The sequence below is a fragment of the Pseudoliparis swirei genome, chromosome 8 (genome assembly GCF_029220125.1).
Source record: "Pseudoliparis swirei isolate HS2019 ecotype Mariana Trench chromosome 8, NWPU_hadal_v1, whole genome shotgun sequence".
NCBI classification, from domain to species: Eukaryota; Metazoa; Chordata; class Actinopteri; order Perciformes; family Liparidae; genus Pseudoliparis; species Pseudoliparis swirei.
Genome location: NC_079395.1, coordinates 23880310 through 23908176, shown reverse-complemented (window position 1 = coordinate 23908176; position 27867 = coordinate 23880310). Strand labels below are relative to the sequence as shown.

The following is a 27867-nucleotide window of genomic DNA, read 5'->3' as shown; positions in this document are numbered from 1 at the left end:
TAAGGAGAGAGGAGAGAGGAGCTCAGTGTATCCTAAGCGTCCATAAGGAGAGAGGAGAGGAGCTCAGTGTATCCTAAGCGTCCATAAGGAGAGAGGAGAGAGAGGAGCTCAGTGTATCCTAAACGTCCATAAGGAGAGGAGCTCAGTGTATCCTAAGCGTCCATAAGGAGAGAGGAGCTCAGTGTATCCTAAGCGTCCATAAGGAGAGAGGAGAGAGGAGCTCAGTGTCTCCTAAGCGTCCATAAGGAGAGAGGAGAGAGGAGCTCAGTGTATCCTAAGCGTCCATAAGGAGAGAGGAGAGGAGCTCAGTGTCTCCTAAGCGTCCATAAGGAGAGAGGAGAGGAGCTCAGTGTATCCTAAGCATCCATAAGGAGAGAGGAGAGAGGAGCTCAGTGTATCCTAAGCGTCCTTAAGGAGAGAGGAGAGAGGAGCTCAGTGTATCCTAAACGTCCATAAGGAGAGAGGAGAGAGGAGCTCAGTGTATCCTAAGCGTCCATAAGGAGAGAGGAGAGAGGAGCTCAGTGTATCCTAAGCGTCCATAAGGAGAGAGGAGAGAGGAGCTCAGTGTCTCCTAAGCGTCCATAAGGAGAGAGGAGAGAGGAGCTCAGTGTATCCTAAGCGTCCTTATGGAGAGAGGAGAGAGGAGCTCAGTGTATCCTAAGCGTCCATAAGGAGAGAGGAGAGGAGAGGAGCTCAGTGTATCCTAAGCATCCATAAGGAGAGAGGAGAGGAGCTCAGTGTATCCTAAGCGTCCATAAGGAGAGAGGAGAGAGGAGCTCAGTGTATCCTAAGCGTCCATAAGGAGAGAGGAGAAAGGAGCTCAGTGTATCCTAAGCGTCCATAAGGAGAGAGGAGAGGAGCTCAGTGTATCCTAAGCGTCCATAAGGAGAGAGGAGAGAGGAGCTCAGTGTATCCTAAGCGTCCATAAGGAGAGAGGAGAGGAGAGAGGAGAGAGGAGCTCAGTGTATCCTAAGCATCCATAAGGAGAGAGGAGAGAGGAGCTCAGTGTATCCTAAGCGTCCATAAGGAGAGAGGAGAGGAGCCCAGTGTATCCTAAGGGCCCATAAGGAGAGAGGAGAGGAGCTCAGTGTATCCTAAGCGTCCATAAGGAGGGAGGAGAGGAGAGAGGAGCTCAGTGTATCCTAAGCGTCCATAAGGAGAGAGGAAAGAGGAGCTCAGTGTATCCTAAGGCCCATAAGGAGAGAGCCTAAGCGTATCCTAAGGAGAGAGGAGAGAGGAGCTCAGTGTATCCTAAGCGTCCATAAGGAGAGAGGAGAGAGGAGCTCAGTGTATCCTCTCGTCCCCCTCAGCCTCTCAGCCTCTAGCAGCGTCTCCAGGTCTGGACCAGGTGAACCTTCAGGTGAACCTGGTTCAGGTCTATAAGACCATCAGGAGGAGAGTCCTCAGTCTCCATGGGGGGCGGAGTGGATCTCCCCCGGCCACCGTGTGATAACCACTCGCTCATCTGGGGATCTGGCTGCTCTGCAGCTGGTTCTGAGTGTTCTGGAGGTGCCAGTGGGTCTCCATGTGGTGTTCATGAAACACGTGGATGTCTCGGGCTCGGACCGCTGCTGCTGCCGCTGCTCGTCAGCAGGTGTTCTTTCCGTCGTCTGGGTCTGACTTTGTGAGCCTCTGTGTTTCATGTCTTGTTAGTACTTGGCAATCTCTTGAGTCTGTGACACTACGTATGAATACTCTCATTCATTGTTTGTGCAGCCACTGTAAAGCGTCAATCTTGCGTAAACCTTGGATGTGTATTCTGATGTGTGTTTTTAGGTTTGTTTTGTGACGTCTGCCTCGGGACGACAGATGAAAAATAGCTTCTTTTACCGGAATGTTTTTACTAATGTGCACTGTCCCTTATCAAATATGCCAAAGTTACATATCTGTAGAAATTTACTAAATATCCCTAAAAAAATATTTGTTGTAAAAATAAATGGTATTCTAATCAAAGGAAGATGGTGGTCCTTCTCCAGGTGAACAATAACCAATAAAACAAAGTTGATTGGGAGAATTAGTAAATGGTAAACAGCATATTAGGAGGGAGGGGGGATTTATCAAAATAATAAAAGTCAGAACCACCATGTGTCCATGTGCATATAAAGTTGTGTTTTATGCATATGTGTTCATTTTCATGAGCAGCCTTATTCACAGCAAGCCATAGGCCCACAACAAAAGAATATTATCAATTTATTACATGCTGCTTTCATGATTTTACTGTCATCAATCTCGTGAAAGAAGAAGGTGATACCTCTATCAGCTGAGATGTGTTGCTGTCTTTGAGATGTTAACTCATGGCTGCGCGGACAGAAACAAGGGAAGTCGGGAGCTTCCATCTTGCCACGTTCCAGCCGCGCGGAGGCGGGGCGAAGACTCCACGAGCCACTCGGTTGAATAAAGGCCACGCCCCTCGAAGTCAATTGGTCCGCCAGCACGCCCGCCCCGCCCACTGTTGTGTGGCGCGTCTGTGATTGGTTGAAACGGCTGTCGGTCCGAAGGTGGACGAGGTGGACCTTGGAGCTTTATGGAGCAGAAGTACATCTGATTTATTTTCGGTGCTCTAAGTCCGGACTCGAGCTGCTCGCCCGCTTCTCTCTCACCTCCACCTGACAGATCTGCGCCATGGCCGCCAAGAAACACGCGAAGATACCAGCGAAACCCAAAGGTGCGTGGATGCTCCAGTGACCGTGTCGGTCCCGTCCTGCGGGCCGCGGCGCGGGCCCCTCGGGGCGGGCCGGTCCGCCAGGCCCGGTCCGCTAGCTTTAGCATGAACAGCTAGCCGCTCCTCCGGGCGCGTTCCCGCGTCGCGCGGCCACGTTCCTCTGTGTTTTAATGTGTTTAACGGGCCGCGGCGCCGCGCTTCATGTTATTATCCGCCTGCATCATTCTAGATTAGCGGCCTGGCCGTGGCCGTTTATCCGGCTCAGGCTGGCCGGCTGCAGGCCCCCCCCCAGAGGACTCGTACCGGTCCGGGAGGTGGGCTCCTCTCCGCCGCTCCTGGACCCAGCATGAACAACAAGTTCTCCCGGCCGCGCGAGTCCGCGGTGAGCACCCCGGGGCGCAGGGCACCCCGCCCCCATTCCAGCGCAGTCACTCTCCTCAGTGCTCACGTGTCACTATAAGACCCCGGATGGGGGGGGGGGGGTCACATATAGAGTAAAGTTACTCAGTAGCTGACTCGGAGACCACGACCGGGACCGGCTCCCCGTCGGCCCGGTCCCGGGGCCCCGTGCTGCGCCTCGGCCGTGAGGATGTGGCTGCGGGTCTGAGCCGTGGAGGCTCGTTGAGAACACGGTGTCCTCTCGGCCCCTATAGCCCCGGATGGAGGGGGAGGAACCCCGCAGACCGAACCGCGAACACGGCACTACGCGACGGCTCACGTGCTGCTGCACACCTCCGGACACATGGAGGCCTGTTGGCTCCTGCTGCTCCGTGTGGAGTTCAGGGTCTCTCACCGGAGCGGAGCAAAGGCCACTCCGGGTTGGAACAAAATGTTCACTTGCCACAGCCCCAATGTACACGATACACTGCACGCTGTACAGTGTACTCTATACACTGTACTCTGCACGCTGTACTCTGCACGCTGTACTCTGTACTCTGTACTCTTCAATGCTCTACAAGGAGACGTGCAGCACTCAGGATTTGATCTGAGCGAGAACACATTCTCCCTTCTTGATTTGAATCGGCTGATGAGAGAATAGAGTAACACAGGCGTAAGAGATGTATCAAGGGGATCCCTCCTCATCAGCTCTCAGTGGGACGGGATCTATTCTGTGAGTTCTATTGTCAGAGTGGCTTATCAAGTATTGTGTTTGGTCCCGGTCGGCTTGATTCCAGGTGTTTTCAACAACAGTTCCAGAGGTGCTGGTCTTCTGGGAGGGACCTTCTCGTCATCAGTTGATTTATATTTATATATTTTCTAGAGATGCTTCGATCAGGTTTTTTGGTGCCGATCACTGATCACTGAAATCAGTATCTGCCGATCCGATAATACCGATCACTGAAATCAGTATCTGCCGATCCGATAATACCGATCACCGATCACGGTGTCGATTGAAGCATTCTATTTATTGTGGAGCATTATTGCTATGAGGACTATGAGGAAATACATATATAAAGCAACTCAAACATTAAAGAAATTACAGATTTCTTTAAACATTTAGGACTTTTACTTTGAAAAATGTCCTAATTGATACATTAAAATTGTTTGATTGCTATTGTAGGGGATTTCAGATATGTCTGGAACACATCTGCATCATTCATTTCCTGGAACTCTTGGGGAAATCTATTTACAGGACTTTTTTTTATAAACTCTTCCTTGGTACAGTAATTTTTTTTAATGTTAGCATAATTTAAGCTAAATTTCAGAAACGATCTATAAAGATACAAAATCAGTTCATTGTTTACTTTTATATGTTCGTGTATGATTTGTCGACATCTTATTTTGAAAAACGGATGTTGTTTCACGTGGTTCTTTCCGCTAACGTTATCAAAACCCTCTTTGCTTTGCTCCCGATGGAATGTGTTTAGCGTGAACATCAGTCTGTAGGGGCAGACATGTGAGAGTCGGCTGAGTCGACCCAGAGATTCAACTCGGGGGACGGGGACGCCGCTCGGTGGTGAGGATCCCCTCTGACCTCTGACCTCTCACTCTCTACCGGGCGCGCCCTCATCGTCTCCGTTGCGGTGCGCGGCGATTGAAACGTCTGATAGTTCTCTCAGATGTTACGTCATCTGATCGGCCGTTTTGACAACGCCGATCAAAACCGATAATGGGAATATCGTCCGATATGGATCGGCGCCGATCAGATCGGTGCATCCCTACTATTTTCACCTTTACTCCAGTGTTGTTGATCCCGTTTCCATCTCCCTGTGGTGCTCTCCTCTTACCTGTATCGTTTCAATCCCTCAGCCCCTTCGTGATGGGAGTTGCTGAAGTGAGCACAGCTGGACGGGTAAAGCCTGCCGCGTGGCGTGTGTTCTTTGCATGTGCAGAGCGTGTTCTTATCTAAAGCCTTGTGTCATGTGTGACGTGTGAGCATGGCGCTGCATCATTCCCTCTGCCATTGCATTCATCAGTGGAAACAGCCTCTTAGCCGCGTGTGGGGAGCAGACTGATGACTGAGGCGTACTGGGGTCACTGGTTGGCTTCCATCTCAACCCGGTTCCCAGTACAGTTTCTTCAGTGAAACATCCAGATTAGTAAAAAGAAAAGGTGCATTTGAGACCCCATTGGTCCTGTCATCTTTACCACTGAACAGCAGAACCAGTGGCCTTGGTAACTGACTGACATTCACATATGTCACGTTGACCCTCTGGAGGCTGGGCTCATTTTATACATTTTACAAAAAAATTTAAATTCACCTTTTAAGGCGTTTGCATGTGACACATACCCCCGTGTTCTACATCAAACATTCCAGAACAATCTCAGCTCTATTCAATGAGGCTCAGTTGTCCTGGTGCCGTGTTCTCTGCTCTCTGACTGACAGGCTGCTAAATGAGCCTAACCTGTGAGGTGGGAGGTCCTTTGTGATTTACTGAGTGTTCATTGGTTGTTTTTTCGCAAAATGTTGACAGACAAACGGATTGACCAATCATGGTGAAGGTTTCGTGTGACGAGTTCTCTCCGCGCCGAGTCACCCGACACGCCCGCCCCCCCCCCCCCCTGATTTCTATGTTAGCATAATTTAAGCTACATCTCAGAAACGATCTATAAAGATACAAAATCAGTTCATTGTTTACTTTTATATGTTAGTGTTTGATTTGTCGACATCTTATTTTGAAAAACGGATGTTGTTTCACGTGGTTCTTTCCGCTAACTTTGCAAAACCGGATGTTTTCACGTAAATCTTTCTGCTAACATTATCAAAACCCTCGCGCTCCCGATCGACTGCGTTTACCGTCAACATCAGTCTATATGTGCACAGAAATATATATATGTATATAATATATATACACTACCGTTCAAAAGTTTGGGATCACCCAGACAATTTCGTGTCTTCCATGAAAAATCACACTTTTATTTATCAAATGAATATAAAATATAGTCAAGACATTGACAAGGTTAGAAATAATGATTAATATTTGAAGTATTAATTTTGTTCTTCAAACTTCAAGCTCAAAGGAAGGCCAGTTGTATAGCTTATATCACCAGCATAACTGTTTTCAGCTGTGCTAACATAATTGCACAAGGGTTTTCTAATCAGACATTAGTCTTCTAAGGCGATTAGCAAACACAATGTACCATTAGAACACTGGAGTGATGATGGAAATGGGCCTCTATACACCTCTGGAGATATTTCATTAGAAACCAGACACTTCCACCTAGAATAGTCATTTACCACATTAACAATGTATAGTGTATTTCTGATTAATTTAATGTTATCTTTATTGAAAAAACAGTGCTTATCTTTGAAAAATAAAGTCATTTCTAAGTGATCCCAAACTTTTGAACGGTAGTGTACATGTGTGGGGGGGTTACAGAGAACCCGAGTACACAAGTACAGAGAACACGTGTGTGTCTCTCTCTCTCTTTCTTTCTTTTTGTGTGTGTGTCAGGCTGGTAGCCGTACAGACCCCTGGGTCCCGGTGCCTGGTCTCTGGAGGCCCCTCTGGCAGCGGAGGGCTCCTGAGACGACAGGCTGCAGTCTTTCTTCCTCGTTGGTAAATGAGCAGCTTGTTGTGTCACATGACTCACAACATGCTGCTGCAGGGCCCATCTTATTGTGTTCCTGTTGGCTCTCTCGTGCTGAAGTCTCTTCCACTGGGCTCTAATATGTAATGAATGCAAGTTTTATAATCCGGACTCATTACAAATATGCCGTTTTTAAAAAATCGAGTCACCGTGACAATAGATCATGTTTATACACATGTCGTGCATCGGGCCGACCGGCTAATCGTTTCATAATCCCGTCCCCTGTGGGAACGCTGAGGCTCCTGCAGATCCCCGCCCTGAAAGAATGTGCACACCTGAGTACGGCCGGAGGGAGAGGAGTTTGGTTTGGAGGCGCGGCGCTCGGCTGACAGAAGACGCACAACCGGCTGAGCGGCGTGTCCGGAGCCTCCGGTGGAGCGTCTCGGAGCGTCGGCCGGTCTGACATGGAGCGAGCAGAGCGGCGGCTGCACTGCCCTCTGGACGGGCGGCGCTTTACTTCTTGTGCCAGCCAGTGAGGAGTTGGGTTGGGTACAGAAAACCGGTTCCTAGACGACCGGTGCCGACCGCAATGCGAATTTCGGTGCCAATTGGAAAAAACTATTCCTTAGAACCTCTCTGGTGACTCCGCCCTGTCAGCAGGTTACGACGGCCTCACATTTCACTTTGAGAGCGCCGTGTGTGACTGCGGAGCACAGCGGCCTCAGGCTGGGCGCCATGGGGAGACGGTGATGACCAGAGCAGCCTGAACCAGAGGAGCACCAGGACGTTGATTACAAGTCTTGCATTCATAAAAGTAGCCCAACAAATAATAAATGAGCCATTATAACCATGTTTAAGCTAGCTCGTAGCTCGTAGCTAGCTCGAGCTACGAGCTACGAGGTGACAGACTGGTATCCGTGTGTTGTCGGTGCTCCATGAGAACAGCTTTCACAGGGAATCTGACCGAAGAGCTTTTTAATGTCATCATTGATCTTTTTTAAAGTATCGGTTCAGGCACCGTTTAGGCACCGGTACCGGTTTAACACCGGTATCGAAAAAAAACACCCGATCCCCATCCCTAGGGAGGCGTGTCCTTATAACACTGTTTGTAAGGGAGTAACAGTGTGATGTTGACTAATGTGTTGTGTGTGCGCAGTGGGCTTGAACACACACCCATGTGTCCACCACAATGAGCACAGTATCAAACCAATACCGCGGTCTATGCATCAGACTTATTTGGATGATGTGTTCATTAGCTGTAGTGTAATTCTACATCATTTTATCCCGACAATCAATGGATCTTTGTGATGAATAATCAGACTTGATTTTGATCATTTTGGCCATAGCACTATAAATATCAGTGTTTGACCTCCAGAGCCATTTCGGGCTCAGAGGAAAACAAGTGACTGACATCAAGGACGACTGACAGATGAGCGAGGGAAAGAAAGCCAATCGATAGAAGGCAGGAGCAGAGGGAGAGACACCATCTTCACGAGCAGTCGCTTGAAAGATGGGCGATCCGGCGACCGCGGTGGAGGCCGCCACATCTCCGGTTGTCACCGCCATCCCCATGGCGATGGCTGGGGAGGTGCAAGGTGAGGAACGCTTCAAAGCTTACTGACGCGGCGGCCGAGAAGGACACGGGGGGCCGTGGGGGTCACGGGGGGCCGTGGGGGTCACCGGGGGCCGTGGGGGTCAGGATTAAGTGTGGGCGACTGCCTGACGCAGGGCCGTCCTTCAGACGCTCGGCGGTTCGATCCCCAGCTCTGCTAGCCCATGTCGACGTGTCCTTGAGCAAGACGCTTAACCCACATGGCTCCGTCGCTGTTCTACGGCGTGTGAATGTGTGTCAGCGTCAGACGGGTTGCTTAGCTGGACACGTCAAGTTTCAGACGCTGTAACAAACGTTTGATCCATCTTTTGAAAGGGAACACGAGCAACAGGTGCTGGAGTGAGTGGAGCCCGGCATGCAGCGCTCTCATGATGTACACTTTGAGCCGGACTGCTGGGTGAGACGTCAGTGTCTGAGTTCTCTCGCTCGGGTATCGATGCATTGTGTAATGGTTCAGAGGAACGGGGGCATCTTGGATATACTTTGGATCTCGGCTCCTGAGTGTCTGAGTGTGACCAGGCACCATGCAACGGACTTCAACACCTGTTCATTCTCTGAGACACTATTTTCGCCCATCATGCATGTGGGATGTCGGCACCCATGGAATCCCCCCCCCCCTCCCCTCACACTTGCTATTCTGAGAGATAAGTGCAGATGAAGAGTGGTTCCTATCAGAATGCCCAGATGCAAATGTCAAAATATAACATCTCAGCGTATCTTAATACTTCTTTGTCTGTCCAACTCGTGTATTTAAATTCAGTTTATTTTGTATTGCCCAATATTACTAACTCCCTTCAGAAGGATTTACAATCTCTACATGTACGACATCCCTGACCTTTGACCTCAGATCAGGAAATAGCAGGGCTCTCAAGTGTCACGCATTGAGCGTGAGACTCACGCATTTCGGTCTTAACTCACGCACTCCCGCCACACATCGTATTTCTCACGCTGAAAAGAACTCTCGGCTCTTTAATGTTTTAATGTGCCGCAGCGCGCCAACATGAGCTGGCCGCGCTGCCCTCACCGTGGAGGGGTGGGGGTGCTGATGGAAATGTCACTCTTGCCTGTCTTCAAAACTTGAGAGCCCTGAAGAAAAATAGAAAACAAACTTTCACAGGGAAAAAAGGTAAGAGCCCTTCAGGAGAGAACAGAGGAGGATCCCTCTCCAGGATGGACAGAAGATGATGTCATGTGACCAGATGAACAGAGTTACAACACATTCAATGAGTATGACAGACATTATGAATAGTTGGTAGTAGGCATGGACCACGATCCAGACCTCCATGATCCATGACTCAGAAGGATAAAGAGAAGAGGGGGGGGGACGGGGCGCATCAGCAGGGCCATGGAGACAGGAGGCATCACGAAAGAGGCCGGACCATGAGGTCGGCCTTTGAGGCAATGTAGCTCTCTAGTGGGGTAACATGGTACTACAAGCTCTCTAGTGGGGTAACATGGTACTACAAGCTCTCTAGTGGGGTAACATGGTACTACAAGCTCTCTAGTGGGGTAACATGGTACTACAAGCTCTCTAGTGGGGTAACATGGTACTACAAGCTCTCTAGTGGGGTAACATGGTACTACAAGCTCTCTAGTGGGGTAATATGGTACTACAAGCTCTCTAGTGGGCAACATGGTACTACAAGCTCTCTAGTGGGGTAACATGGTACTACAAGCTCTCTAGTGGGCAATATGGTACCACAAGCTCTCTAGTGGGGTAACATGGTACTACAAGCTCTCTAGTGGGGTAACATGGTACTACAAGCTCTCTAGTGGGGTAACATGGTACCACAAGCTCTCTAGTGGGGTAACATGGTACTACAAGCTCTCTAGTGGGGTAACATGGTACTACAAGCTCTCTAGTGGGGTAACATGGTACTACAAGCTCTCTAGTGGGGTAACATGGTACTACAAGCTCTCTAGTGGGGTAACATGGTACTACAAGCTCTCTAGTGGGGTAACATGGTACTACAAGCTCTCTAGTGGGGTAACATGGTACTACAAGCCTTCTAGTGGGGTAACATGGTACTACAAGCTCTCTAGTGGGGTAACATGGTACTACAAGCTCTCTAGTGGGCAACATGGTACTACAAGCTCTCTAGTGGGGTAACATGGTACTACAAGCTCTCTAGTGGGGTAACATGGTACTACAAACTCTCTAGTGGGTAACATGGTACTACAAGCCTCTAGTGGGGTAACATGGTACTACAAGCCTCTAGTGGGTAACATGGTACTACAAGCTCTCTAGTGGGGTAACATGGTACTACAAGCTCTCTAGTGGGGTAACATGGTACTACAAGCTCTCTAGTGGGGTAACATGGTACTACAAGCTCTCTAGTGGGGTAACAAGCTCTCTAGTGGGGTAACATGGTTCTACAAGCTCTCTAGTGGGGAAACATGGTACTACAAGCTCTCTAGTGGGGTAACATGTTACTACAAGCTCTCTAGTGGGTAACATGGTACTACAAGCTCTCTAGTGGGGTAACATGGTACTACAAGCTCTCTAGTGGGGTAACATGGTACTACAAGCTCTCTAGTGGGGTAACATGGTACTACAAGCTCTCTAGTGGGGTAACATGGTACCACAAGCTCTCTAGTGGGGTAACATGGTACTACAAGCTCTCTAGTGGGGTAACATGGTACTACAAGCTCTCTAGTGGTGTAACATGGTACTACAAGCTCTCTAGTGGGGTAACATGGTACTACAAGCTCTCTAGTGGGTAACATGGTACTACAAGCTCTCTAGTGGGGTAACATGGTACTACAAGCTCTCTAGTGGGGCAACATGGTACTACAAGCTCTCTAGTGGGGCAACATGGTACTACAAGCTCTCTAGTGGGGTAACATGGTACTACAAGCTCTCTAGTGGGGTAACATGGTACTACAAGCTCTCTAGTGGGGCAACATGGTACTACAAGCTCTCTAGTGGGGTAACATGGTACTACAAGCTCTCTAGTGGGGTAACATGGTACTACAAGCTCTCTAGTGGGGTAACATGGTACTACAAGCTCTCTAGTGGGGTAACATGGTACTACAAGCTCTCTAGTGGGGTAACATGGTACTACAAGCTCTCTAGTGGGGTAACATGGTACTACAAGCCTCTAGTGGGGTAACATGGTACTACAAGCTCTCTAGTGGGGTAACATGGTACTACAAGCTCTCTGAGTGGGGTAACATGGTACTACAAGCTCTCTAGTGGGGTAACATGGTACTACAAGCTCTCTAGTGGGGTAACATGGTACTACAAGCTCTAGTGGGGTAACATGGTACTACAAGCTCTCTAGTGGGGTAACATGGTACTACAAGCTCTCTAGTGGGGTAACATGGTACTACAAGCTCTCTAGTGGGGTAACATGGTACCACAAGCTCTCTAGTGGGGTAACATGGTACTACAAGCTCTCTAGTGGGGTAACATGGTACTACAAGCTCTCTAGTGGGGTAATATGGTACTACAAGCTCTCTAGTGGGGTAACATGGTACTACAAGCTCTCTAGTGGGGTAACATGGTACTACAAGCTCTCTAGTGGGGCAACATGGTACTACAAGCTCTCTAGTGGGGTAACATGGTACTACAAGCTCTCTAGTGGGGTAACATGGTACTACAAGCTCTCTAGTGGGGTAACATGGTACTACAAGCTCTCTAGTGGGGTAACATGGTACTACAAGCTCTCTAGTGGGGCAACATGGTACTACAAGCTCTCTAGTGGTGTAACATGGTACTACAAGCTCTCTAGTGGGTAACATGGTACTACAAGCTCTCTAGTGGGGTAACATGGTACTACAAGCTCTCTAGTGGTAACATGGTACTACAAGCTCTCTAGTGGGGCAACATGGTACTACAAGCTCTCTAGTGGGGTAACATGGTACTACAAGCTCTCTAGTGGGGCAACATGGTACTACAAGCTCTCTAGTGGGGTAACATGGTACTACAAGCTCTCTAGTGGGGTAACATGGTACTACAAGCTCTCTAGTGGGGTAACATGGTACTACAAGCCCTCTAGTGGTAATATGGTACTACAAGCTCCTTAAGATATGATGATCACCAATCAAGGCTTTGTAGGTGAGGAGAAGGATTTTAAATGTGATTCTTGATGTTACAGGGAGCCAGTGCAGAGCAGCTAATGCAGGAGTCATGTGATCTCTGACTTATTAGAGCAGCCTGATAATAAGGAGTTGAATTAAGAGACTTATAGAGCAGCCTGATAATAAGGAGTTGCAGTAATCTAGTCTAGTTTGGGCCTCTTCTTGAGACCAGATGGACCTGATTTATCTCTCTTGCTGAGTGACTTCTCTTCCAGGAAACTTATCAACACATCCCTGATACAAAGGTTTTAAGTTGTTTGGTGTGATTCTTTGCAGTAAACTCTCGTGTGTTTTAACTTTGGCTGTCAGCGACTCAAAGACCAACCACTGACTATGTTGCTGTTCATGCTACATAGTGTATGGGTGATGCATTCTTAATGCTCAGTATTTGAGCTTAACAAGGTACTCGAGGCACTTTGCGTGGTCAAACTAAAGTGATGCTTTTGCTTCGTAGACTTTACCTTCTTTTTGAATGCACGCATCCACGCCTCCCTCCATTAACGCGAATAAACTCGTGAGTCTGACATCATACACTGTCTCTATGTTGCAGATGTTACTAAATCCCAATCGGCAAAGCATGGGAAGAAGTCCGACAATGGGTCCGGTGGCAGCTTCTGCACCTGGTTCATCGTGCTGGCCCTGTTGGGGGTCTGGACGTCTGTCGCTGTGGTCTACTTCGACCTGGTGGACTACCAGGGAGTCCTTGGTAAGTACTCACCTTAAGCATCATCATTACACCATGTCGTGTTCTCCATCTAATCCAGCTTGCTGGAAATGTGTGGCAGCCACTAGTTTAGCCTTCTTCATATTTGTGTATCATCTGTCCACGACCACATGCACCTGTCATCTGTCCCTGAAGGCAGACCCAGAACCATCGTCAGAGCGCTAACACGACATACACATTCATTACCAACCGTCTACTTCCGCCATCAGAGCCGTACCCGGAGAGGATGCTACTCATTAACCAGTCAAAGAACATCAGTTTATTTCTTTAGACAGTCAATATTGTGTTGCTAAGCTGCATGCGTATGAAGTCAAACCTCATGTGCCACCCGGGGTCATTAAGGATCAATAGAGCTCAACAGTGGCTCCAGGAGGTCTTGGGGCCCACAAATATTAGATTACATGAGAATGACAAAAATAATTTGGGATGAATTTGGATTTTGTGTAGCACAGGGTTCCATGACAACATTAACACACACATTCACACATGACTGACCTCAGGTCAGTTGTCATGGCAACATGGATTTCAACTATCGACTGAGTGAATGAAAGGCATTTTGAGCTCATTATGAATTTATGAAGACAGAAATTATTATATTAGATTTTAGAAACTGTTTGATGTTTTTAATTAATTATATATTTTTTATTTGGGGTCATATATAGTGATTAGGTGGGTGGGGGTTATGTGTTATTCAGTTCTGAGATGATGGGGGTTCAGAGCCCTGGGCTCCAGTTCCCATTTATTCCCTCTGAAGAGGGAATAAACCATCAGGCTGGAATAATTTGCTCCCATAAAACATTTGATCTGGAGTGGGAAGACAGGAAACGCTGTCTATAAATATTTAAGAGTGAAGCAGTGACTGCCTCCGGACACCATGAAGCCATCAGCCCATCTGAAAATGAAGACAGATTCGGCAACTGTGTGTGTCTGTGTGTGTGTGTGGGTGTGTGTGGCAGTTTTCAGAAACACATTTTCAGTTGATGGCTTTTAAATTAAGCAGCCGGTTTCCAAACGAGCCGCAGAGCACAATGTCCACGTACGTGTGACCGTTTGGTAACCATGTCCGTGAAGACGGGAGCTCCACACGAGTGTTTCTTTAAACCAGGATGATGTCATCTGGTCGCCATGGTTTCTGCAGGAGACCATATCCCGCGTCATAGCCTCAGAGCTGGGGGTTAGTCCGACCTGGATGGGTACGACATGTTGGCTCCATTCACAACACGGATGGGATTGTTAACCTCACTGTTGAGCTCTGTTAGGTGCTTCCATTTGTCACCATTTCATTTGACTCCTGGGTTCTCATTGGTCCATAGCATGTAACCCCTCCCCCCAACAATGAATCTTCTTCACTGAATTGTACTGTTGGGTGCACGTCTGTTACTGTTGATCAGAGAATAATGTCTGCCACTAATCTGCACCCTGAATGATTCTTGTTTGTATGGTCACTGTTTCTGAGAATTATGAATCTATTCTGTCTTATTTCCTAATCATGCTCTTCCAATATGTATGTTTTGTGTTTGCATGCAGACAAGGCTAAAGGCTTTCAAATTAACCTGTCTGACGCCTTGCAAGGTAAAGTCCTCTCTGTATTTACATCCTTATGGTTGTGCTCTGTATGTGCCCCGCTCCCTGAAACACCCAAACCTAGACCACCACCTAGCTTTAAGTGTTCATTAATGTCCTTTAAAACAAACTTATTTTACTTGTTGTAATATACATTCTAGCTAAATGCTCTGATTGTTGCTACTTCCTTTGTGTACCCATCTAGTCCCCATGTGTCCCATGCTCCCTCTCACTTAAAGGGATTCACCAAGCTAAAAGGCCATGAATATAAGGGAGAGCACATGTAATCAGTTTTACGAAGGATCCTTTTGCTCATGCTAACGGTGGAAACAGCGAGCCACTCGCACACGGTTTCTGCATGTCTGTAAGTGTCCCACTGATGCATGCCAATGTCCAGCTGTCCTGTGTGTGTGTGTGTGTGTTGAGAAAAGTGTCTCATGTGTGTTTGTCACTGCTGTAGGTAAACTGGTGGCATACGATACAGATGGAGATGGTGATTTTGATGTCGAGGATGCTAAAGTTCTCCTAGGCAAGTTGATTTATCTCTAATTTACAACTAATGTTGGTGTTTACTGTCGGTGTCTTCATAAATAATAACAAAGGGTAACTACATGTCTCCATTGACCCCTGCACCACTCGCCTGCACTGTGGGGACACTGGGGACAGGGCACTGGGGACACTGTGGGGACAGGGCACTGTGGGGACAGGACACTGGGGACACTGTGGGGACAGGACACTGTGGGGACACTGGGGACAGGACACTCTGGGGACACTGTGGGGACAGGACACTGTGGGGACACTGGGGACAGGACACTGTGGGGACAGGATACTGGGGACACTGTGGGGACAGGACACTGTGGGGACAGGACACTGGGGACAGGACACTGTGGGGACAGGACACTGGGGACAGGACACTGGGGACACTGTGGGGACAGGACACTGGGGACACTGTGGGGACAGGACACTGTGGGGACACTGGGGACAGGACACTGTGGGGACAGGGACAGGACACTGGGGGCACTGTGGGGACAGGACACTGGGGACAGGACACTGGGGACAGGACACTGTGGGGACAGGACACTGGGGACACTGTGGGGACAGGACACTGGGGACACTGTGGGGACAGGAAATTGTGGGGACAGGATACTGTGGGGGCAGGACACTGGGGACACTGTGGGGACGGGGCACTGTGGGGATAGGACACTGTGGGGACGGGGCACTGTGGGGACACTGGGGACGGGGCACTGTGGGGATAGGACACTGTGGGGACGGGGCACTGTGGGGATAGGACACTGTGGGGACGGGGCACTGTGGGGATAGGACACTGTGGGGACACTGGGGACGGGGCACTGTGGGGACACTGTGGGGACGGGGCACTGTGGGGATAGGACACTGTGGGGACACTGGGGACGGGGCACTGTGGGGACAGGACACTGTGGGGACACTGGGGACGGGGCACTGTGGGGACACTGGGGACAGGACACTGTGGGGACACTGGGGACAGGACACTGTGGGGACGGGGCACTGTGGGGACAGAGACGATCTCATCAGTGAAAACATTGGTACGTTTGTAAATGTTTGTTTTCTTTCCTAAAGTAAAAGTAGCCACGTTGCTATTCTTTTAGCGTATGAGTGTCCGGTCCCTGAAGCTCATGTCCCGACTCCTCGTGTTCAGTAAACGAGCCGCTCACACATGAGGCTCCTGGGTCCGAGGTCCATCAACCAGACGTCCTCCTCCATGCACCTTTCCTCATGAAATGTTCTTTTGGAGGCGGTTGACATGACACCAGGTCTGTGTGGAACGTTCCTCCTGGGAAGCGTAAAGCGTTCGACGGCTGTGACGCGTCGTGGTCGTCCCTCTCCGGTTCATTACATTCGTCTATACCTGCTGAACGGCGTACACTCCTTCATGGCTCATGTCCAACAGAAGAGTCCACATCCTGGACTGCATGGCATCTGAGAGAATAGAACTGGTTCCCTGGCTCTGAACTGAGAAGTCCAGTTAGCGGTGTGTCCTGGTTCACGGGTCTCTGCATGAGGCGAGTGACTGCAGACGGACATTTCCTCTTGTCTGAACCTTCGGGTGGCTCCCTTGTACCTATGTAAATCTAAACTAGTTTTAAAGCTTTGCTCAAATATTCCGGACCGTCTGACCTGGTCGTTGCTCCATCAGCTCCAAACTCTGTCACGCCTCCTTCAGAAAGGACTTTTATTGAGTTTGGCCCCGCCCTCCTTCAACATCTCTATCGACTAGCAACCCGTCATCCATCCTTCTGCAGCCAGCCCTACTAAAACTAGGGAAACACTTCTCGGCATTCGTGCTCTTTCCCTTTTATTCTGATTCTTTTAAAATCTTTCCTTTGTCCTCTTGTTTGTCTCACTCCTTGTGTTTGTGTTTCTCTCTTTGTTTCATTGCCTGTGATGGAGCCACACATGTCAGCTGCACCAGAATGTGATGAGGAGTCTCTCATGTCGTTGCTTCGGTCCCACCTGGAGCCTGTTGCCATGTTCTTGTGACCAATGGGGTTAGCCCTTTTCAAGCTGGCTCAATCGGCAGGCTGTGATGTTAAACCCTGAGCCCGTCTGTGATGTCATGTGACTTGTCAGTTTGTTGTGTTGGACAACAGAAGGTGTCCAAGAGACGTTCAGTGTTAAAGCTGACCGGTCGGTGTGTTTCACAACAACGTTTCCTTGGTTTGGTTAGACACACAAGCAGCCGTGGTCCGGTGAGACGTTCCATTCCCCTGGAGAGGCCACGTTGTCAGGCCCCGATGGTCAACGACTCGGCCTGTGAGGGCAGTCTGCATGTCAGGGCAGCACGGTGGCTCAGTGGTTAGCACTGTCGCCTCACAGCACGAAGGCCCTGGGTTCGAATCCCGGTCGTCCCAGGTCCTTTCTGTGTGGAGCGTGTTCTCCTCGTGTTCTCGTCGTGTTCTCGTCGTGTTCTCCTCGTGTCTGCGTGGGTTTACTCCGGGTCCTCCGGTTTCCCCCACCATCATAAAGACATGCACCGCAGCCTCACCCCGGTTCGTATGGATGTGAATGAATGTTGGTGGTGGGGGAGGGGCCGTAGGCGCTGATTGGGGGAGGGGCCGGAGGCGCTGATTGGCTGCCACGCTTCCGTCAGTCTGCCCCAGGGCAGCTGTGGCTACTGATGTAGCTCCACCACCACCGGGATGACTGTGTGTGTGTATGACTACTGGACTCTGGACTCTGTAAAGCGACTTTGGGTACTCAGAGAAGCGCTATATAAGATTGAAGGTTATTATTATGATGTCCTCCCTCAATAAAGATGTCCCCATTGGTCACGTGGACACTGTCTGCTGACCAACCGATGCGGTCCACCCTAATAGAAGTGTGTGACGGCAGGTGGATGAACTCTCGTCACTCTGCTCCGCGATGCCGTCTCCACGTGAGCTGGAGGCAGTCGGGCAACACGGAGGAGATCACAACGATCGCTGACCCATCAAATCATCTGGATTGTGATCTTGTGGGCGGGGCTTTTACAAAATCCACAATGAGGTTTCTGATTCATATCAGGGAGGTGGAGAGGCCCAGAGAGGTGGAGAAGACTTGCTGTGTAGCGCAGCCGATAAAACTACAACAAGACAACACTCAAGCTGCAGCACACATCTAGCCTCCTGCTACTGGGAACTTTGTAATTTCCGTTTGCCTTCAAAATACCTGACCATGGACAGATGAACTTTAACTCCCTTACAGTCGATTGGTGTGCATTGTCCATATACCATATTCTTTATTGATGTATGTATTGTCCAGCCCTAGCAGAGTTCTATGACTTCGTGGATGTTAGCTTCATCTCTGAGTGGCTACTGGCTCAGCGTGATGTCGTTGGTCATGTGTTGACGGCCAGACTCCATAACATGAGCTTACAACTTCTCTTCCCTTCTCTTCTTTCTTCCTCCTCTTCTCTTTCGTTACATCTCTTCTTTTCATGCCATTCCACTTGTTCTCTTTCTATTTTGTCATTATTATTTTTTCCCACATTGTTCCATCTCACTTCCCCACGTTACCCCCCCCCCCCCCTCTTGTTTGCGTAGGCCTGACCAGTGAGGGCGATGGTCAGGGTAAGTCCGATGTTCCGGATTGGTTAGAAGAAGTGGAGGAGGGCGGCTCTGATTGGTTGAACGGTTTCGTCACTTTCCTGTACGGTCTGATTAACCCCCTGGAGGAGGAGCAGGAGGAGCACAGTGTCTCAGGAGGACTCGTGGAGGCACCGGAGGAGGAGGACGACGACGAGGAGGAGGAGGAGGTTGATGAAGGGTTCAGAAAAAGAGGAGCGCATGATGATGGGAGTCGGGGGCAGAAGATCGTCATCGTCGGCCTTCAGAACCAATAAGCTCAGGACCTCTTGTGCAGCGATGCAGACGTGGCTCTGCTGACATCGGCTGCTTGGTTGAACTTGACCCCGCCAGACTGTTGAAGAGATGGAAGAGTCCAGTCTGACAATGTGCTGTCTGCCCACCAGGGTTTCACAGGCTGGAATCTCCAAATATGATCACTCGACAAACGAGCCCGGATCTGGTTTGGTCAGAACCCTTTTGAAGGGTTTTCTGTGACCTTGAGCTCTGGACTGATCCGCAGGAACACTTTCAGAAGTCCTCTCAAATCCATCAGAATCTTTTTGATTTCATTTTTGTATCAATAAGGCAAACTGCACAGGTGATCTTCTCTCTGACATTGTGTTGTGCATGCCGTCCACATGGGTCCTGAACTCCTGGATTCTGACGTGGTTCTCCTAACGCTCCCCTTTAAGGCTCTTGGGTTCGTCCGGGAACGCATTTCTTCCTCTTCGTTGGGGTCTGTATCTGGATAAGAAAACATGCACTATTGTAGGGATGAATGTACCCAGAATGCATTGCAATGGTTGGTCTTGCTCCCATTGTGATGGGATCTCAGCCAGATGTAACCTGTACAGTCTGAACCATCACAATGTGAGCCATGGATCCAGAACACTTTGATCCGATATCCAGGTGATGAATGCAGATTGCACGTTGGTACCAGGTGGAAATAGGGTCTTGGACTCGTACGTAAACATTTAAAAAAAGCATTCCTACAGACTGGGTCTCTATATTGAGCCATGTTGACGGCTTGTGTTCTGCATGTTGTTTTGTCTCGTGTCTTTTCCCTCTGCGCAGCAGCAGCTGATAGACCGTTCTTATTGCAGACACACACATGTGTTAATAACTATATCACTGGCTGCACGCCACTAAAGGGCTGCTGGCTTTCTAAGACACTTACTGGAACCGAGCCATGTTGATGTTATCGAGGTCACCTGTCTGATTCCTACGATGACCTGGGCCCTATTTTTCATACGTGGTAAAAATAATTCGATCAGATGTCCTCTTATCCCGCTTAAATTAACGAGATGATTGACTTCAGTCCTCAGGATGATTGAACCAGACCTCTGATGCGCGTACCCCTTCAAAAAGGGGGAAGCGTCGATCATGAAACCACTAGCCATGGTTTATAACGGCACAAAGTCAAATACACTCAGAGTTCGAGGCTCTTGGTTCTCCTCTGAGGAGCAGGAGGTGACCAGGAGGCACATGAGGAGTTCAGACCATAATCATGAACATCTGACGCTGTCATTCCGTGCATCCGCTTCCTTCGCACTGTAGAGGGGCGTGGCTTATCTCCATGGAAACAGTGATACACCATCAGATAAATAACCACTATTTCTGCTTTATACTTGTTACTGAACTATCACAAACGTCAGAACATCAAACGCCCTCTGAGTTCATATCGATATATCATATGAAGTTCTACATCACATCAGCCGTAGGCTCACACAGATCGGCCACTACGTCTGAACACCTGGATGAACATCCTCTTCATTCTCATCCATCCTCGTCCATGAACTGCTCTCAACGCGTTGGCTGTGAACGCAGCACAAGTGTTGGGGAATGTTTCGGATCACTTAAAGTCTCTCATCACCTCAAAGTACACGATTATATCTCTTTAGATGTGCTGCTGGCAGTCGGCTTCATGGCTCAACTCTTCCAGAAGATCATGTGTGTGTTTATACATGTATGTGGAGATGACCATATATAATATGAGTTTGAATATATATATGTGTGTGTGTGTGTGGGAACATAATGAAAACATCCAGAAGTTTCTCAAGTGCTAAATAAACTTTATGAACAGCTCGGCATACAGCGGCTCTCCTGATGCCACTGAACCACAATGTACACACTGTAACACACTGTACAACAATGTAACACACTACACAATGTACACACTGTACAACAATGTACACACTGTACACAATGCACAACAATGTAACACACTACACAATGTACACACTGTACACAATGCACAACAATGTAACACTACACAATGTACACACTGCAACACACTGTACAACAATGTACACAATGCACAACAATGTAACACACTATACAATGTACAACAATGTAACACTACACAATGTACAACAATGTACACAATGTACAACAATGTAACACACTACACAATGTACACACTGTACACAATGTACAACAATGTAACACACTACACAATGTACACACTGTAACGCACTGTACACAATGTACAACAATGTAACACACTGTACACACTTCACAATGTACAACAATGTAACACACTACACAATGTACACACTGTACAACAATGTAACACACTGTACACAATGTACAACAATGTAACACTACACAGTGTACACACTGTAACACACTACACAATGTACAACAATGTAACACACAACACAATGTACACACTGTACACAATGTAACACACTACACAATGTACACACTGTTACACAATGTAACACACTACACAATGTACACACTATAATTCAATTCAATTCAGTTTATTTGTATAGCCCAATTTCACAAATTACAAATTTGTCTCGGAGTGCTTTACAATCTGTACACATAGACATCCCTGCCCCAAAACCTCACATCGGACCAGGATAAACTCCCAAATAACCCTTCAGGGGGAAAAAAAGGGAAGAAACCTGGAGGAGAGCAACAGAGGAGGATCCCTCTCCAGGATGGACAGATGCAATAGATGTAATGTGTACAGAAGGACAGATTTAGAGTTTAAATACATTCAATGAATATGACAGAGTGTATGAATAGTTCATAGTAGGCATATTCCACGATGGAGACCTCCACGATCCATCAGGCAGATGGCGGTGGGGAGGAGGAGGGCGGAGTCTCAACAGTGGGCGGAGTCTCAACAGGACAGTGGCGTAGTCAGGAGCAGGAATTCCACGACCCAGACGATCCATCAGGCAGATAGGATCTATGCCGTCTCATAGGGTCCGATGACCCCATGAGACGTGAAGTCAAAAGGACTCCGGGGAGAAAGCAGAGTTAGTAACGTGTGATTGAGAGATGAAAATTCATCCTTAAGGAGAGAAAAAAAAGAGGAGATAGGTACTCAGTGCATCCTAAACGTCCCCCGGCAGCTATAAGCCTATAGCAGCATATCAAGGGGCTGGACCAGGTGAACCTGATTCAGCCCTAACTATAAGCTCTGTCAAAGAGGAAGGTCTTAAGTCTACTCTTAAACGAGGTGACTGTGTCTGCCTCCCGGACTGAAGGTGGAAGCTGGTTCCATAAAAGAGGAGCTTGATAACTAAAGGCTCTGGCTCCCATTCTACTTTTAAGACTCTAGGAACTACAAGTAGTCCCGCATTTAGTGAGCGTAGCTCTCTAGTGGGCAATATGGTACTACAAGCTCCTTAAGATATGATGGAGCATCACCAATCAAGGCTTTGTAGGTTAAGAGAAGAATTTTAAAAGTGATTCTTGATTTTATGGGGAGCCAGTGCAGAGCAGCTAGTGCAGGAGTGATGTGATCTCTTTTCTTAGTTTTAGTGAGAACACGAGCTGCAGCATTCTGGATCAACTGGAGGGACCTAAGAGACTTATTAGAGCAGCCTGATAATAAGGAGTTGACCTAAGAGACTTATAGAGCAGCCTGATAATAAGGAGTTGACTTAAGAGACTTATAGAGCAGCCTGATAATAAGGAGTTGACCTAAGAGACTTATTAGAGCAGCCTGATAATAAGGAGTTGACCTAAGAGACTTATTAGAGCAGCCTGATAATAAGGAGTTGCAGTAATCCAGTCTCGAAGTAACGAATGCGTGAACCAATTTTTCTGCATCTTTTTGAGACAAGATGTGCCTGATTTTGAAATATTACGTAGATGAAAGACTGCAGTCCTTGATAGTTGCTCTACGTGGGAGTTAAAGCACAAGTCCCGATCAAAGATAACGCCAAGATTCTCTACAGTGGTGTTGGATGCCAGGGCAATGCCGTCTACAGAATCCACATCACCAGATAATTGATCTCTGAGGTGCTCAGGGCCGATTAAAATTACTTCGGTTTTGTCTGAGTTTAACATCAAGAAGTTGCAGGTCATCCATGTTTTTATGTCTTTAAGACATGCTTGAATTTTACCGAGTTGGTTGCTCTCCTCTGGTTTTATCGATAGATATAGTTGAGTATCATCTGCATAACAATGAAAGTTTATGGAATGTTTCCTGATAATATTGCCCAAAGGAAGGATGTATAAGGTAAATAAAATTGGTCCAAGCACAGAACCTTGTGGAACTCCGTGATTAACGTTGGTGGTTATCGGCGTCATCGTTTACAAATACAAACTGAGATCGATCTGATAAATAGGATTTAAACCAAATTAGTGCCGTGCCTGAAATGCCAATCGACTGCTCCAGTCTCTGTAACAGGATGTCATGGTCAATGGTGTCGAATGCAGCACTAAGGTCTAACAAGACCAGGACAGAGAGGAGTCCTTTATCTGCTGCCATTAAGAGGTCATTTGTAATTTTCACCAGTGCCGTCTCGGTGCTGTGGTGTTTTCTAAATCCTGATTGAAATTTCTCAAATAAACTATTATGATGTAGAAAGTCACACAACTGATTTGCGACCACTTTCTCAAGGATCTTGGAGAGGAAGGGGAGGTTAGAGATCGGTCTGTAGTTAGCCAATACCTCTGGATCCAGAGTGGGCTTCTTCAGGAGAGGTTTAATAACAGCCACTTTACACAATGTAACACACTACACGATGTACACACTATAACACACTACACACTGTACACAATGTAACACACTACACAATGTACACACTATAACACACTACACAATGTACACACTACACAATGTAACACACTACACAATGTACACACTGTAACACACTACACAATGTAACACACTACACAATGTACACACTATAACACACTACACAATGTACACACTGTACACAATGTAACACACTACACAATGTACACACTATAACACACTGTACACAATGTACACACAATGTAACACACTACACAATGTACACACTATAACACACTGTACACAATGTACACACTCTACACCAGGGGTTCCCAAACTTTTTAGGCCACGCACCCCCTTCTACATCCCGACCGGGTTCACGCACCCCCAATCCCCCACACCTTAAAAAAACGCAACGGAATGCAACAGTTGTTGACGGGGGCAGACCGCCGTCAGAGCTCTGCGGCGACCACGTTCGACGTATTGAGCACCCCTGCATTCAAACATTAAATAGCCGAGAGTTTTTTTCAGCGTAAGAAATACGATGTGTGGCGGGAGTGCGTGAATTAAGACCGAAATGACACTTGAGAGCCCTGAGAATGTTTAATATTAATTATTACACCATTAAACCACCATTACATTTTTCCTCTCGCGCACCCCCAGGGGTGCGCGCACCACACTTTGGGAATCCCTGCTCTACACAATGTAACACACTGTACACAATGTAACACTGTACAACAATGTACCACACTATACACACTGTACGACGAGGCTCTGCCCGTGTGGTGTTCAAGGTGCTCCAGAAGCTCTGTAAATAAGTGATTCCTTGTGGGCAGGATGTCATCCTGACATAAGAACTCTCTATGAAACATCACGACAACTAATATCACTGCTTCATCAATGAGGAAGTGACCTCCATTTCCGTCTGGGGGCGTGGCTAGATTATCCAAGGGGCGTGGCCATTTTATACAGTGGGCGTGGCCAGATTATCCAGCTAGACTGAATGAGCCTGCAGGTTCACATTTTTTGATGTGTTGCTATGGTGATTTTTTCCAAACTTGCTTCGTGGAACCGAAAAGCCTGACTTGTGTAATCTCATCCTCGAAATTATCCCGCTAACTACGTTAAGCAGGTAGGAGCCATAGGGCCCAGTTCTAATGTCTGCTCTGTTCCATTCTCCTGTCAACACCCCCAGCAGTTGGTTCAACCCAAGCTTTGGGTGTGGGGCTAAGCCGGGTCGGTCCATTGCAGTCGGTCTGTGTTCTGAATGAAAGACGTGGGCTCTGCCGTGTGAACGTGACGCTCACAGCAGTCGAGCGATGTTTGGTTCTACCTGTCACTGATCCAAGTTGAGGCGGTTGAGAGCAACGGCAGGTGGCATGTGTCGTGCATGTGAAGGAGCCGACAGGTGTGCTATGAGCATGTTATGAATGCATGGGCGACTCCTTAGTCAGAAAACAGGCTCTTCCTGCTCTGGGTGGGGTGGATGACATGATGCACTGAAACCCTGGAGCATACCAGACGTGCATAATAACCCCACAGCGACTTCTTCAGCCTAAAAATAGAATTCTGTAAGTACGAGCTGTATTGCCGTTTGCCTAACTTCCATCTCATATCGGTCTTCAATCAGATTTTGGCAAACGGGTCTTGTTCTGGCTGCTGGAGTTTGGACTTTCCTCTGGCTCTCTATTTGCATACCACATAAGCAAACAGGAAATCTGAGGCGTTCCTTTTGGGAAATAAATGTGTGGCCTCTGACTCATAGCAGATATCATTTAGTGTTTTCTAATGACATCCATCACAAATGGCTCCTATGGTTCACGGTTGGTACTGTGCGACTCATCATTCGTCTCGTGCTGATTAAACTGACGCGGTTGGTTATCGACAGTTTTAAAAATTGGTATTTTGGTAAAACTTGATGAATCATTGGATGGAGACGGGCATTGGGGCTGGTGGTGCTATGGAGCAGCACGCACGTGACCCAGGGCCACCTTAACGTCTCAGTGTGAACATGTGAGCAGGACCTCATGGAGGGTTCTCCAGTCTGATCACGTGACTGTAAACAACCAATCAGTGAGGAGAGCTAGTAACGTTAGCAGCACGGCTAACGGAGAACACTTCAGGGACATGAGGATGCGTTCAGGCTCTGATATTATGAGCCGTTGCACTAGCTGCAAACCGATTAGAATACATCAGGAACTGACGAGATTTGTTTTAATCCATGAAAATACGATCTTTGTAAAAACGTGACCAGGGATCTAAAAGTTCTATTTGATCCGAACCGTGAGTTTTAGGATCCGTTGCGTCACCAATTTATTTTTGGGGGGGCTATAAAATGACTTTAATGAGTAGGGTGTGTAAAGCCTGAGGGGAAGGAGTAACTTGTGTCCTGTTACAACATCAGATGAAGCACCTGGAGATGCAGCCGGGGGAGGAGCGCACAAAGGTATCGCCATGCTGCCTCGTGCATGACGCGGTGCTGTTGCATTGTGGGCGTGACTAATGGATGGCGTCTTAACTATTAACAACTCCCTGAGATCTTAGATCCACCGCATGTGGGCTCTAAGAGGAGTGGTTTGCAGTGCGTTGGTACTTGTGGTTAACGTGGATGTGACAACATGTGTGTAATCCTGTTGAGATGCACTCTGCACTAGTTTAATCTGAGCGCTGTGACCAACGCGGTCGGCAAGGAGCTGATTCTCCTTCCACGTTCACGCCTGCCTGACGCTTGGTGGGGTTCATTAACAGAGTGGATGTGAGCACGTCTTTGTGAAAGCACATTTCATCGTTGGTGAAACGCCAAACCGTGTTGTTGCTCATCCATCCCAGAAAGCTCTCCGACCAAGGAGGCCGGCTCCAAGCTCCGGGAGGCTCTGAAGCGGCAGCTGGCCGTCATCCACGAGCGCCTGGAGGCCAAGAAGCTGGCCAGGCTGGCGCTGGCCGAGGTCCGGCTGCTGCTGGCCAAAGAGGAGGACGACAAGGAGCTGGAGCTAGGGAGGAAGGACATGGCCGCCAGGGCGAAGGAGAGAGTGGCCGCCAGGCTGCAGCAGGAAGAGGACAAGATGGTAGAGGAGGAAATGGAGAAGGTCAACCAAACGGATGTGACAAAGGAAGAGGCGAGCAAGGAGAAGGAAGGGGAGAAGAAGTCAAGAAAGAGAGAGAACGAGAAGGCCGAGAAACACGGAGAGGGAAAGAAGGCCCCGGAGGAGGGCCGAGTGAAGGAGAAAAGGAAGGGAAGTAAAGCGGAGAGATCTGACCGGAGGAGCAAGAAATCAAGTGAGGTGTGAATATTTTAGAGATATACTTGTTTCCATCTCGACGTTGGGGCAGGGCATCGAGAGATTATTGGGTACTGATCAAAAAGGCTCTGCTCCATCCACCAAGGATCAAACAAGTGTCAGCTTCATAGTCTTGGCCCTTGTTATTCTTTAATTCCTGATCAGTTTAAAATAAAGGAAAGAATTAATTAGTAGGGAACCGTTTTTTTGTCAGTTATGCCAAGTTGAGTAAATGCACCAGACCTCTGGTCTGCCATCAGCACTATGGTGACTGTCCAGGCCCTCCATGTGGCCTGGAGAGGCTCCAGCCTTCATCATGGCTCTTACCCAAAAGAATAACACGGGTATTGTAATGATATCAACAACGCAATGGCATGGTTCATTTTCTGAAGTTTAAAGGGTAAAATATTGCATTAAGAACAGGGTGTGTCTGTAAATGAGTTGAAGTGTCATTAATACTTGTTGCTGTATCCATAGACGTCAAGGTAGAGAGATGGTAGAGACGTTGTCTCCAAGGTGAGGAGCCATTGGGGAGGAGCCCTGGTGGATACTGTGTTCATCAAGTGATGGAGTGGTCACGGTGTTTAGATGTGACCACAGTGAGACATGTCATCCACTAATTATGACTGAGTTTTTATGAATTTTCTTTTGTCAATAAAGTTTCTGTAGCCCTGCCTCTCTTCTCTGTGGGGCGACCTCGTCAAAGTAAACTTTTAAGGGTTCCTTATCTCGGGGTAACAAATAGTTTTGCTGCACATAACATGAGGTAGCATTCATTTAAAGACTTTTGTTGAACTAGAATTCAAATGTTTGTCCCTTTCATTGGACGATACTGTGTCTAAGATGTGTCATCAGGTGTTTATAGGAAACTCACGGTACGGTTCACCAACACTTCACTAGATTACAT

The 27867-nt window shown here is 48.0% G+C and overlaps 1 protein-coding gene across 4 annotated transcripts; it reads left to right on the top strand.

The window, feature by feature from the left end:
• Positions 1-2521: 2521 nt before the first annotated feature.
• asph (aspartate beta-hydroxylase) lies at positions 2522-27636 on the top strand. 4 transcript variants are annotated; one of them, XM_056420826.1, is made up of 6 exons: positions 2522-2665; positions 12880-13035; positions 14581-14625; positions 15077-15145; positions 26087-26128; positions 26512-27636. In XM_056420826.1, the coding sequence occupies exons 1-6, from the start codon at positions 2623-2625 to the stop codon at positions 26967-26969; spliced, it is 813 nt and encodes a 270-aa protein (XP_056276801.1). In that variant the 5' UTR covers positions 2522-2622; the 3' UTR covers positions 26970-27636. The 4 variants fall into 4 exon arrangements, with proteins under 4 accessions (XP_056276801.1, XP_056276799.1, XP_056276802.1 ...); XM_056420824.1 differs by lacking the exon at positions 2522-2665 and adding an exon at positions 8047-8229; XM_056420827.1 differs by lacking the exons at positions 2522-2665; positions 14581-14625 and adding an exon at positions 8047-8229.
• Positions 27637-27867: the final 231 nt, after the last annotated feature.

Coding starts and splice junctions, on each gene's coding strand:
- asph (XM_056420824.1), top strand. CDS start 8,145: ATGGGCGATCCGGCGACCGCGGTGGAGGCCGCCACATCTCCGGTTGTC. Junction 13,036..14,580: donor GGACTACCAGGGAGTCCTTG/GTAAGTACTCAC, acceptor GTTTGCATGCAG/ACAAGGCTAAAGGCTTTCAA. Junction 26,129..26,511: donor CGGGGGAGGAGCGCACAAAG/GTATCGCCATGC, acceptor CATCCATCCCAG/AAAGCTCTCCGACCAAGGAG.